The following is a 13,444-nucleotide window of genomic DNA, read 5'->3' on the forward strand; positions in this document are numbered from 1 at the left end:
TACAAATGATTAAGTGTAAAATAAATGATACTGACACCATTGCAAAATAGAATACACTAGCAATAAGGTAAATAAATAAAGTAAAACAAAAAATCAAAAAGTGAAAGATGAAATACAGATAACAAATAAAATAAATGTAGTGTATAAGATTTGATACTAACACCGGTGCCTACTGGAACATAAAATATAACATATTCCTATTTACCGTATACCTGCACAAAGTACGTCACGTTTACTGTAAAAATAGTGCTGGGCAGCACGGATCCAAGTCTCAGGAGTGTTATAGAAATATTTTAGTAGATCATAAGATCACGTAAGCACAACATTAGAGATCCCATTAGTCAGTCTATAAGGTATACATAATGAGTGCCATAAAATACGTGAAAGCACAATTTTGAAGTCATAATTGAGCAACACAGGAATGTGGCTGATAGCTCGGGATGGATGCTAAGGTAGCTGTAATTATATTCTACTCAGCACAAAGTGCTTCACACTATCATAATGTGCATTCTCAGGGGGAAAAGAGGCCCAATTAGCATGAATTTCTCAAACAATTTCCCTGAGCAAGCCCTGCCCTCTATCTCTTATCGTTGCCCTCAGCCAAGTGTGTGAGAGAGATAGAGGGGAATACCAAGGAACCCTCGCATATTCCTCCGAACTCTTCGCCAAGTCACACCTATTGAAGCTATACATTGATACGTTTCTTTCTAAACTGAGGCTGATGCCAAGTTTATTGCTGTTGTCACCGCTGACTGAATCTCCCTGGTGGGGAGGAAGCAGACTGTTATAACTGCACACACACACACACACGGTTCTCTGGGGGAGCTGTTAGTCGAGCAGAAGTTGTCTTGATAACAGTGTGGCTGTTACCGATCTGCGGGATCTATCGCTGTCAGTTGTGTTTTGAGAACCTGTTACAGCGGAAATGAGGCAGATATGTCACAGGTCTGAACAGGTTCCTTCAAAACTCACTTTAATGACTCAGATGAATCATATGCAGCTTATTCCATCTCATTAGAGAGGATTATTCATTTTTTTCTCACTGTATCCTCCTTCCTTTCTAACCCGGTTGACTGATGCACCGACACAATAGCGATCCACCGGATTCTGCCTCAAATGCTGTTGCGCAACGTTCATTTGACCAGACAGCAATGTCGAGCAGGGCCGGCGACAGCTGGACGAGTGGGCGCCTCTCCTGGTCCCGGAGAGAAGCGGCGCATCCGTGGGCAAGAGAGACAATAAACACCGCCAGAGTCTCCATGAGGAATGCAAGGATGGGATGTTTGTTGTGTTTTCCTCTTGTGGATGCACAAAACCATGGGCCTCATATAAATAAACATCAGTAGGCCTGACACAGAAAACTGAACATGCAGTATAGATGTAAAGGGATGTTTTTTTTCTATTTAGAATAAATAGTCAACAATCTGGATAAAAATATTGCATCGGTTACATGTTTTAACCTATTTCACAAGAAATTACACGTATGTCCAATTGCTTACAAATTGAAGATGTCCTTTGAAGTTGTTCAACTATGTTATGTCCGTACGACATTATGGAATAATGAAAATGCAACATCAATATATACATTAATGCTACACACATTCTTAGCGCAGCTTGCTAAGCCTGAGTGACCCAGGGGTAATTTATCCCTTTTTCACACACACATTTGAACCCAGGGTTAGTCTAAGCCTGGATTTAAAAGGGCTTTATGATTCTCACTGTACTTCTTTTAGCCCTGGGTAAAAGATAGAGCTAGCAACTCACTTAGCCCCAGGCTAGCAACTCACTTAGCCCCAGGCTAGCAACTCACTTAGCCCCAGGCTAGCAGCTCACTTAGCCCCAGGCTAACAGCTCACTTAGCCCCATGCTAGCAACTCACTTAACCCCAGGCTAGCAACTCACTTAGCCCCAGGCTAGCAACTCACTTAGCCCCAATAAAACAGCTCACTTAGCCCCAGGCTAGCAACTCACTTAGCCCCAGGCTAGCAACTCACTTAGCCCCAATAAAACAGCTCACTTAGCCCCAGGCCCAACAGCTCACTAAGCCGAAGACTAAGTGCAGTATGAAACGCCCTAAATATAGCTGATAATTCTAATGTAAAAAAAAAAGAAAAAAAAAAAGTCCTTTAACTCCTCGAAAAACATTAAACGTCGTATCAGTGAGAAAATGATAACAGTGTCGTTAATTCCTCACAACCCAGGTTTTGGGCCTTAAAGCGGTACGTGATCCCTGCTCTTGCTGGTAATGTGAAGTGCTGCGTGAGTGATATTCACTCAGACAGATTCGTCAGTGATAGTTGCCAACTTCTCGCCCCCCTCTGCTGTCGTCTCTCGCAGCTCGGATCTGCTCAGGCCTCCCTTTGATCGCCTCATGTAGTCCCTCAGTCGTTATAACACCATCAGAGTGAGGCTGCGGCTTGACCTGTCAGTGACACACTAATCCACGTTTGGACGCATTGGAGCAATCCCTCGCGAGCCAATTTGGGTCATGTTACCTTTGTTTTTTGTATTATTAAAAAATGAAACATGATGATGTTCACAGCCCTGTTGTCAGGTGTGGTTCTGACCTTGCTGGCTAGAGTTATGGTGGATTTATTCACATTGAATGTTGCATCCCACAGCAAAAGCGTGCGGTTGCAGTGGCACCTATTGATTTGGCCGTGATGAACGCATTAAATTCATGATGTGTTTCCCAACACACATGACTGATGGGAACTCGTTTATCACTCAGACTTTTGCAGTGGAAGCAGGTCACTTCTTCGTCGATCCTGACCCGTTTATGTAAGAGTTCTCTGGCGTGGGACGGCGGCAGTGAATCAGTACCCAATGGGCTCTGAATACAGGCGGCCCGCCGGGTTTGATCTCTCAGTCATGCGCTGCTTTTACTTTTGTGTTCGGCGGCAATTAGCGAACATGAGAGCTCACTTGTGGAGCGGGCCACATGGGCGGTTTTAAAAAGAGGCTCCATCTTTGGCGGGCTTCGGGGACGTAGTCAAGTGATCAAAGAGCAGGGGGACCTTGCTTGATCGTGCGGCGTTCCCTGTCTTGTCTTTGTTCATGTGAATCATTGAAACCGGGACATAGCCTGCTTTAAAGGCTGCTAAACGCTGCAAATAAAGCGCATGTCTCATTAGGATGTGAGCGAACTCTCACATGCATTTTGAGACAGGAGGTAGGTTGCTTGTTGCTTGTTCATGCAGTTGGTCAACAGCATTGAATGATAAACTGCTGGTTGCTGATGTCCACTGCGGACACCAGTCTGGCCTCAACCAGTGACCTGCTAGCCACATCCACAACAAGAAGGCCCCGCGGACGAGGTCATTTCAAACAGACCCTCCGGTTCCCCCTCAGTGAACACTCTTAGCTATGTCAGCACTGTTGCCATTGTTTGCACTGTTAGCGCTGGAGCACCATTAGCTAGTGGTAGCCATGTTGGGAGACTTTGAAATTCTCCCAATCTCGTATACAAGTACATTGTTTCATTTACAGAAAAAATACTACGTTCTACATTCTACGTAGTTCTACGACGGCAAGGAAAATATTTATCAGGCTTTATATATACACTATATAGTAGATATTAATTATTGGTTGTGCGCAGCTCATGGGATTTGTTGAGTATTTGTTAAGTGAAAAATAGAATGTCAGCAGACTTATCTTGAAAAATAATCACATGTTTTTTGTTGTAGAAGAAGTCATATAGTAGCTTCTGGGGCTATTGGGTCTATTTCTGGTTTTCTTTGTCCCGGTTTTGCAATATCTGTCTCTATAACTTAAGCACAATGTAGGTGAATGGAATTTAGTTTTTAAAAAATTGCTGTTGGAATTTGGCCAGACAAGACCTGGTGACATATTTTTCTTGACCATAGAAACAGAAGTCAAAAAGTTGATATGGAGGCACAGTTGATATGGAGGCACTCGGAGGCACAGTATAAGTATGTGCTGACGGCCAGTGCATTCCCTAAGGTGGGATGCAGTTGAAAGCTCCTGGAAAAGTTAGTAAGTAGACCTTGCGTTACGTAAATTGTTCATAGTTTGTGCCCCTGATATAAAGATATGTTGCTGCTGAATATTTTGAATGTAAATTTCACCACAAATTAAATTCTATTGGCCTCCAGTGTGACAGCGACATGATCTGCATGGCTTGTTTACCTCTCCTTTTTCTTATTTTACTATTAGAGTGAACCAACCCTTTAACCTTTGTGGTAAACAGCTTTCAGCACATGTAGAAATGCGTTGGTCGATGTGCTTTGTGACGTCAACGTGAAAAAGGCACAGCTTGCTGCCGAAGAGTCCTGGCTCTGAACAGAGATGTCTATGATTCAAAACACATGAATCATCCGAGCCATCTGAAGTGGCTGAGCTGAAGGACTTCATAAGCAAACACCCAACACCTGCTGGTTTAAAGAAGGACTCGCTTGGTGTTATGGGAGAACAACGTCTGGTTCCCCCCTGCCTTTGAGAAAACCAGCTCACGTGTCTTCAGAACACTTTATCCAAAGTGCACGTTTGCTCATGTCTCCATTAAGCGGAGCGTGGCCCGTGACGGTGGAGCGCTACATCCTCACTAACCTGTGCTGGTTCTGGCTCCCTGCTGATTATCGACAACCACACATTTTGCATCGACGCCTCTCACGTTTCAGCAAGGTTTTCCTGTCATGGTGGATTATTTCCCAGTGATTCTAGCCAAAAAGGACCACGCCTTGGAGGAACACGCCATCCACTTCTTCCTCCCGTCAGATGGGCATGAATTGCATCTCTCTTGAAGTCATATCTGTGCTAAGGCCTGTGCTGGGCTTTCTGTTGGTGTGTTGGAGTGAATCGGCTCTTCTCACTGGCTCAGGTTTATTCCATCAGTGTGGTAGTCTAATGATTGCTGCCCCCTAGTGAACCTCATGTTACATCAACAGAGTGCACACTGTACAGCAGCTCCTGCTGACAGTGTCTCTGTTCTGGTGCTTCCCATGAGGATCAGCCTGAGTTAAATACAAAACAAATACCATTTATCAGTTGGACAAGGAAAACAAACATCATATCAGTGAGTTGGCTAGTAATTGTTGTGCAAGTCACTGTCGAGTCCCCATTTGAGAATCAATTCGGAGACGCTTTCCCACTGTCGCGCTGTTAGCATCCTCTTGGCTGCTCCAGTAAGCTTTATTTACACTGCTGGTTTGAGACGACGTTCAACCGAGGTTGGTCGTCTCTGTCCCGAGTCAAAGTTTGTTTGGCATGGCCGCTCACCAGTGTGGCTGTGTGTGTGAGTGTGTGTGTGGGGGGGGGGGGGGCTAACAGGACAGTGCTCTGCCAGGTTTTGTGGACAAATGATGGATCAGATTTCAGTGTGGGAAAGACTGTGGCAAAAAACAGGAGTGGCTGATAACGGCGGAGCACCGGCGCCTCATGAAAGAAAAAGTGAGCTTCCGCGTTTGTGGCGTGACAAAAGCTCCCGTGCACAAAGCCGGCTCCATAAAGAGTTCCCCCCGGTTTGAGTACTGACCTCAACTAATCCAACACCTTTCAAGATGATGCAGCACCCTGACTTAAGCCGGGCCTTATCTCTCAGCATCAGTGCTGCACCTCACCGATCCCTGCAGCCGACTTCCGAAATCTAGCGGAATAACAATTCATTGATGTCCCATGGTTTGCGAATAAAATGTTCAACAATCACACATGTGTGTAGAGTTTTCAGGTGTGCACATACTTTTGGCAACAGAGTGGGATTCAATGCCACAGCAGGGTGGATGTCTGTTAACATGGTTAATAGCTTAATAAACCACCTGACTGCAAGAAGAAAGACAGAATCTACTGCCTTATCAAGCGAAAATGAGACGGGTCAATCAACGTGTCATTTCCTGTGTTGCATTGAAGTGAGATGGGTTTCAGGTGTGCATGACCCCAGTGCCATGTTCTCCTGTCTCATGCACTCTGTCCTGCATAGAGGGGCCCACAGATAGATCGTATAGAAACCACTGCCAGATGTCCCTACTGGTTAAAGGGTCCTGAAGGCCTTGGCTCAGTTAAAGCTAGGGTGCGTAGCGGACTTTAGAATTTGTTTTGTGGTACTTATTTAAAAACTCCTTAAATCCCGACAGAATCTGCGGCTGTCGCAGGACTGTAACAAGCACGTCCACTTATTTAATTTGGTCCGACATCACAAACAAGATTGAGCCACTTTTGGAGTTGGTGCTGTTTGCTGCTTTTTGTTAGAAAAGACTTGCCGACACTGAGCTAGGTTTTTAGGTTGAATCTTTCTTTTTTTATTATCTAGCATACGTTTCTGGTTGTTCAAATGTTGCCTACCTAAGCTTTACATATCTGATGTAAAATATCAGTACATATATGTGTATACACATGCAATTTGGTGAATGCTTGACTGTCTGTGTGGCATCATAGCCCACCTTGATTGTTATTCCACTTTAATTCGATATCTGATGATTTTGACTGTGAATATCTACAGTATTCTCTCAGTCAGCAGCTTATTATGAGCACTTCATTCAACTTCTAGCATTTTGAGCGCTATTTACATCAATTTGTATCTCTCAAGCCACACAACTTGTATGATTATGAAGTTATATATAAATCAATAAAGTAAAAAAGGATAAAGATAATGGATAGATGGATGGAACGATGGTTGAATCATTTTTAATTTAATTTAATTCAATAATAAATCAAATTAAATTAATAATACGTATATATCTTTTTTTCGTTTAAACAGGCAATACTTTACTATTTAATGGCACAGGAGACATAACACATTGCTGACACTGTGAGGTGTTATGGGTAAAAACACATGAGTTACAAATCCGGATTTGCAGCAGTTTACTGTACACACGGTCTTCTGCCACAGCAGAAAGAGAGGAGCTCCAATTACAGCAGTGTTTGTATTTGGTTTATCATTCACCACACAGTCTAGCTGCTGAAGCGTGTCGCTCAGTGGAATGACAGCATCACATTGAAGCATTGCTGAGACTACACATCTGCTTTGTCTCAGCTCTGGGGAATTAAAGTAATGGGTGCACGCCTGCTTAATGAAGCGGTTTCATGTGCTATGCTTCACCTGAGCTGGAGGGAAGTCGGCGGCCTCACGAAGAACACTGATGTGCAAGAGGCCTTCAAACCACTTCCTGTGTGTTGGTTCGTCTGCAGGAAGTCACATGGCTGTCGCATCCTGCCGAGAGTGCTCTGATTGGGCTGAGTGTGTGAAGAACACTATCAGACGCCTATAAAATATTAAAATATGTTTTAATCGCTTAACCCTGCCGTCAGACAGCCTTATCTGATGGGGAACTGAAACCATTTGTTATCTATGCTCTCTTCAAAGCCAACAGACTACTTTGACAAAAATAGAAATGTTATATCTCAGAACGCAGGAGCTCATTTGTTTGTTTAAAGGGTTCGTTCGGACTGAGCTGCTCTTCTTTGTCTCTCTCTCACCTGCTGTCTGTCTCTCTGGCAGCTTGTCGGACTGTGTTTGGTTCAAGGTTACGATCCAGTTAACGTCAACCGTCAGGATCCAAAACCTCAGTGTTCACAATCTGGTCCGAGTCGCTTGTTATCTCCAGTTATTTCCAGCATTGTCCGAGGCTGTGTTATTCTCTCAGACCCCCGTCTCAGATTAACTCTGTGAGAAAAGAGGCAGACAGAGTTTTTACTGAGCGTAGGGGAAACCAAGCTCTTTAAGAAAGATGCGGCATAAATTGCTCAGATTGTTTTCAGCCAGAGAATGATAAGCACTTCAGGTCAGAGGTCACAGCGCAGGAAGTGTTGGAATTATCTCGAGGCCGTTACAGTGCTGACAGCCAAGGACGGGCCATGCGGATGTGGGCCCTCGGGCCTCCCTCACATCCCACTGACACGTCATCTGGCCGTCCACAGTGACACCGCAGCATCATGCCTAGGTTTTCTCTGGCCTTACTTGGCATAATTCAAGTGTCTCCCGGCCAAAAGTTCAACATATTTCCGGTAAACGCTGTATTTTCCTCACTTAGGGTATATATGCTTGCTGCTGAAGTTTGCGGCCAGAGTGAGGACTGTCATGAGGGGAAATATCTGACATAAAAGAGATGGTTATTGGAGTTTGGGAAATTGTTTAGCAGTCGAAACTAAGATTAATGCCGCCCGCAAGCAGTTTGGTGAAATCCATCTCCCTGACATTCAATTTTTCTGAAAGCATTTGAGGATGTTCCATTAGCAGAAGTGGTTTGGCACTATGGCTGCGTGTTTGGACGTCGAGAAAATGTTTGACGGATTTTAATTTTGGCCTGAACTATGTATTTAAACAACTACATGTTTCCAATACATCAGTCTAGTAATTCCTGAAGTCAAAGCTACAACACAAACACAATATATTACAGTTTAACTTTTACAGACTAACACCACCTCTCACAGACACTGTGTCAATAACAAATGCACTCAAGCAAATCTGTTTATGGCATAATCAAATTTAATTAAATATTTGAAGGCTCTAACAATTTTCAACTGTTTTTGAAGCACAGGTAAAGCAGAGAAAGATGAAGTCTGCATGCATGCTCACTTAAAAGCGATCATGCATGACGTCACCCTCCGACTAAACAAACAAAAGCAAACTGTGGATTCAGGAGTCCCTTCTCTAAAGTACAAACAATCTCCTAAAATTCAGTTTGTGGTAAGACTTGCAATGGCCCCTATCCTGTCTATGCAACCACAGAGAAAAAAGGTTCAAACTGCATCTAAACAAATTCAGTAGATTTCTTATGTTGAAATAGTCTAATTGACACATCAAATGAAAGGGCCAAATAGATATTTTGGGTTAACAGAATTCTGACATGTATCATCTTTATTCAGGAATTGGAGCCTAAGTAGTAAAACAAAAAGATACAAAGCTCGGGGGACAACACCTTTAACCCCTCCAGGACGGTGCTGTTGTGTTTATTATAGGTTTTGGTCAGACGTTTGGCCCCTGAGCTGGTTTGGCTCCTCGCATAGGACATTCCTGCGGAGCAGCCCCTCCCTGAAGGCCCTCACTGCGCAGACTCGCGGCTCTCCGCTGTCAGGGCAGACTGACAGTATGGCGGCGGGGTGCAGCTGGAAGGATGCTACTGTCGCCCGTGATGCGTCTATCGCCGGGAGGACGTAAATGGACAATTGACGGCAAAAAGAGAAGAGGATTTAGCGAGAAAGGCTCGTCGCCGTGAGCTCCCAAGATGGCCAGGCTCGCCGACTACTATCTAGTGGTCGGTTACGACCTCGACAAGCGAGGTGGGTACTTGAGTTAGCCTGCTAGCTTTAGCGGCGTATTATTAGCCACAACAGGAGGCGGGGACGGGACGGGCCGCCGCTCGCGACTGGCCAACAATCGAATCCCCAGCTGGCGGTTCGCCTTCAACTTTGTGCCGAGGACGCGCAAGGCCTCACGGGATTAGCGTGCTTAAAGCTAGCCTGTCAGCTGGTGCCCCGCAGTCCAGGCTAAAGTGCGCCTGGAAGCTACGCGTTGCAATGGCAACCATTGCAACGCGTAGCTTCCAGGCGCACTTTAGCTTTAGCAAAATAACTCTACTCTATTTGACAGCAAACTTAAGCTAACTTTATCTGCTAAGAGCTAACGTTAGCCGGGCTAGCTCTGAGAGGGGGGGTGGGGGGGCTGTGACCTAAGATGGATTTATTCACAGTTTCAGCTGCATCTTCAAAAGTCACGCCTGCTACCGTCGCCCTTTTTATTTTAATTATTTTTTTTTTTTTTAGAAGTGTCGTTTTAAAACGAGGTGTCAGTGTCGTGGCTGCAGGGTCCTGGGCAGTGACTTGGGGACAGTCCGGCTACTAAAAACCCTGCCGGATTCCCGCTTGGACTTTTATTTCAGGCGTGATGTTTTCAAGTGGAAATCGATGTGGAGTTGCTGATTTGTTTTCTTTGTCTGTGTTTGTTGTGGATTATTTAACCCAGCCGGCTTTGCCCCTCCCTGAGCCCCTCGGACCGGGTCTCTGGTCCCTTGTGTCGGGGTCTGGACCCCCTCCCTTCAGCCAGGGCCTTGGCCTAGATCTAGAGTATAATGGCCCGTTTAATCATGCAATATTCAACCCGCCTTTCCAATGGAGGCATGCAGCTTGTAACGTTGTTGGAGTCTTTTATATAGAGTGGATTTATTTATATTTTTTGGCCTATGATTTATTCAGAAGAGGAAAATCGTAACATGACAAGCCCTCTGTGGCTAAAAGCAGGCAGAGAACCGGCTTTTATCTTGATGATGCTGGAGCAACCTACATCACTTTTCTCCTTGCATGAACGCACTTACTGTACCTTTTGTATTTTTTTTTTTGGTTTCAAAGGGTGCAAACAGGATGTTATAACGTGGACACTGCAAGCGCTGCAGAAAGTCTCCTTCCTGTTCTACCCGGCCCGACTGCAACGCAGTGCAGAACGGGCCTGTAAAAAGCATCTGGGAACCAGACATTAAAGCCACACTGACTTTAATGGATCAAGGCTCCCAGGCCTTGTAAAACCAAGCACTTAAGGGTGGTGATGATTGTTGGCGTTGAACCCTCTTACTGCCACCTCACTGTTTACAGTAACTTTACGAACCCATGCTCAAGTTTCTAGGGGGAGGCAGAGTCTTAAACACCTCCAGTAGCTCGGCTGAGATTATTCCCATCATTGCCGTCCCCACTTGATGCACCGGCAGCCATTTGTAACCTCCTAAATGCATCCTTTGCATCGACAGGCTTCTGCACAGTCTTGACTTATGTGCTTTTCTAGTTTTGTCCTCACGCGGTATTGCCGAGCTCCAAGAAGTGATGGAGAATGTTTCCAACATTGTGGTTTCCCTGCAAACCAATCGGCGTCTGCTACAGCGTGGCTCGTAGACGTCAAGAGTTGGGTTTAAATTTACACCGTCTGACGCCCCCCAGATTTCTACATTTTTGTGCATGTGTGCGCTAGTTATTTTCCCGATCCGCGGTGCTTAACCTACTGTAAAGGAAACACTATGAATCAAGAGTGAATGCTCCTCGACTATAAGAATACCAGGAATTCCTCTTGTGTTCGTAATATTTCATACTTCCTGTCTGCGAGTGTGTTTGTGTGTAAGTGGTTGCTGGTTGTCACTCAATCAGTGGAATATTTTGCGAGCGTGGGCACTGACAGGTTTCATCATCGCCTCTCATCTGCCTCTCAGAGCAGTCACCGGCAGAAACCCCTGCATGCGTTTTCAAACGAGAACGTCTTGCGGGGAGAACTGTTTCTTAGCTACTTAAAATGAGCTCGTGGTCCTTGTTCTCTGTTTAAAACAAACAAACAAACAAACGGCTTGGCTTGTTTAACAGATGCTAACCTGAAGGCAGAGCCTTGAATCTTCCATTCTCCCTCTACATTTGTCTCTACGGTGTCAGGTCACTCGCATTGTGCTCCACTTAAGTTATACTAACAGTGGAGCTTACTTACAGCCAGGGAGGCTGCGTGTGGGTCGGTACGAGTCTATATCTGTCGGGGTGTGGCCCTCCTCGCGAGGGTCTCTTGAGAAAGTCCCTCAGCATGTCGGAGTGTTTTGACAGCGGTTCCTCCGCTGGGCCGAGTACCCAGCAGCAGCCGAACGCGTATGCCGTCCGAGCCCCAAACAGGATGCCATGGAGAGGACCTGAGGGAGATTTTTAGAGCGAGAATCCAGATTGTCTCCCTGTGCGTGTTTGACACACACGCACGCACGCACACGCAAAACACCCAGGCTGTTTGTAGCTCTGTCTGTGTGCCTCTGGCGGCACAGTTTGAGAGCGGCGGTTGTTGAAGCAGAACCGTAGACTAGTTCTTTTCAGGCCGGAGTGACAGCTTTGAAGCCCAGCCTCTTCTGCATACACACACATCCCAACAAGCTAGGAACGCTCACAACATCCGAAGCCAGAGAGCACACAAAGAGGTGCACCAAGGGCGGACCGAGCATCCATTGTTGTGTTTACAAATCTGAGGTTCTCTATGTTACTGCCATACAGGGTTGTCATGTCTCATGATTGTAGAATTGTGGCGTTGCTAACAGTGTGTTTGAGGTTTATTAAAGGTGCCATGATGCCACACTAAATCTACGGAAGCCACCATGCAGTGAGCTGCAACTCTGGACTGGTGCAGAGGTTGCGTATCAGTTCTGTAAGATGAGTCGTTTGGTTTTGCTCCTCTGGCACCAGTTTTATCACCATTAGGATTATTTATATATATATATATATATATATATATATATATATATATATATATATTATGGCACTGGTATTGACGTGGTTCTTGGTATCGAAAATGTATAATGGTATTGGAACATCTCTTCTGACAGTGATGTTTTAGGGTCCGATATCCAACCTCAGTACTTAAAACTTGCATACTCATTTTGGATGGAGAATGAAGGGATAGAGAATGACATGCGTAATGTAACAACAACGCTGTTTCATGGTTGGCGCCTTAAACCCAGAGGCCACCAAGGGGTCCTGGGTCAGGAGGAGTCTGGCAAAACTACTAAACATCCATTGTAAGTTTGATTCGGTTTCCGTTATCGTCACAGAGCCGTGACTAATTCACGTCGTGCTCACAGGTGCTTTCAGTGGAGCGTGAATGCGAGCAAAGCCCTGCACGAGGGGAAATAGAAACCACTCAGATCGAAAGCAAGAGGAAGCGAGCGTGTGTGTGTGTGTGTGTGTGTGTGTGTGTGTGTGTGTGCGTGTGCGTGTGTGTTGCCAGCAGTGCCGGCCTGCGGGCAACCGCTTCCTCCATCGCAGGGCTGCAGCCTTTCAGGCCCTCCAGAAATAGCCCTCACAATCTGCCTTTCATAGGGGGGGCAGAGCGACGCTGGGCCGCGGAGCACTGCTCGTGTGTGTGGCTGTCTGTGTGTGTTTGCTGTGTTACCACGGCAACGTTTACCCCCCCCTCCTTGTGCGGTTGTGGTTAGCGCTCGTCTCATATCGACCAGTTAGTCATGATGCTAATACTTTCGAGGTGACAGTGGCAATTTTTATTTTGTGCTCCTATGCAGTCGCTTTTAGTTTGTGCACTTTTTTACCCAAACATTTTCTTTGCTTAAAGCAAAACTCTCTGCTGTCTGGCCCCCAAGTTATTTTATTGTAAGCAGCTGCATAAAGGCAGCCTGAAGTAGCGGTCGCGGGTTATGTGCTTGTGTATATCAGCTTTATTTTGGCAGAGAACTAAACGGTAATTATGATTCATAATTATGTCATTCAAAGAACAGCCTTTACAGGCAGCCGTCATCATGCTGTAGTCAGGGAAGACCTCCATCATATCACTGTGTGTGTGTATGTGTGTGTGGCTGTATTACAGCAGTCTGTCTGCTGTGCTGAATACTTGTTATTCATGAGGGAGGCGGTGGCCCCGGGGCCCCAACGTTGCCCTCATTCCTACTACACAGATACAGAGGGGTGTGTGTTGGGGGTAGACACACACACACACACACACACACACACACACACACACACACACACACACACA

At 45.6% G+C, this 13,444-nt stretch overlaps 1 protein-coding gene across 1 annotated transcript in view; it reads left to right on the forward strand.

Moving 5' to 3' along the window:
- Nucleotides 1-9,107: 9,107 nt before the first annotated feature.
- The window catches only part of sbf1 (SET binding factor 1), a 50,190-nt gene continuing 45,853 nt past the window's right edge, over nucleotides 9,108-13,444 (forward strand). The window contains exon 1 of the mRNA XM_079235934.1: nucleotides 9,108-9,234. Coding sequence (XP_079092060.1) covers nucleotides 9,180-9,234 — 55 coding nt within the window. The 5' untranslated portion in view covers nucleotides 9,108-9,179. The remainder of the gene's footprint in view (nucleotides 9,235-13,444) is intronic.

This window comes from Taurulus bubalis (assembly GCF_910589615.1).
Source record: "Taurulus bubalis genome assembly, chromosome: 20".
Classification (NCBI taxonomy): domain Eukaryota; kingdom Metazoa; phylum Chordata; class Actinopteri; order Perciformes; family Cottidae; genus Taurulus; species Taurulus bubalis.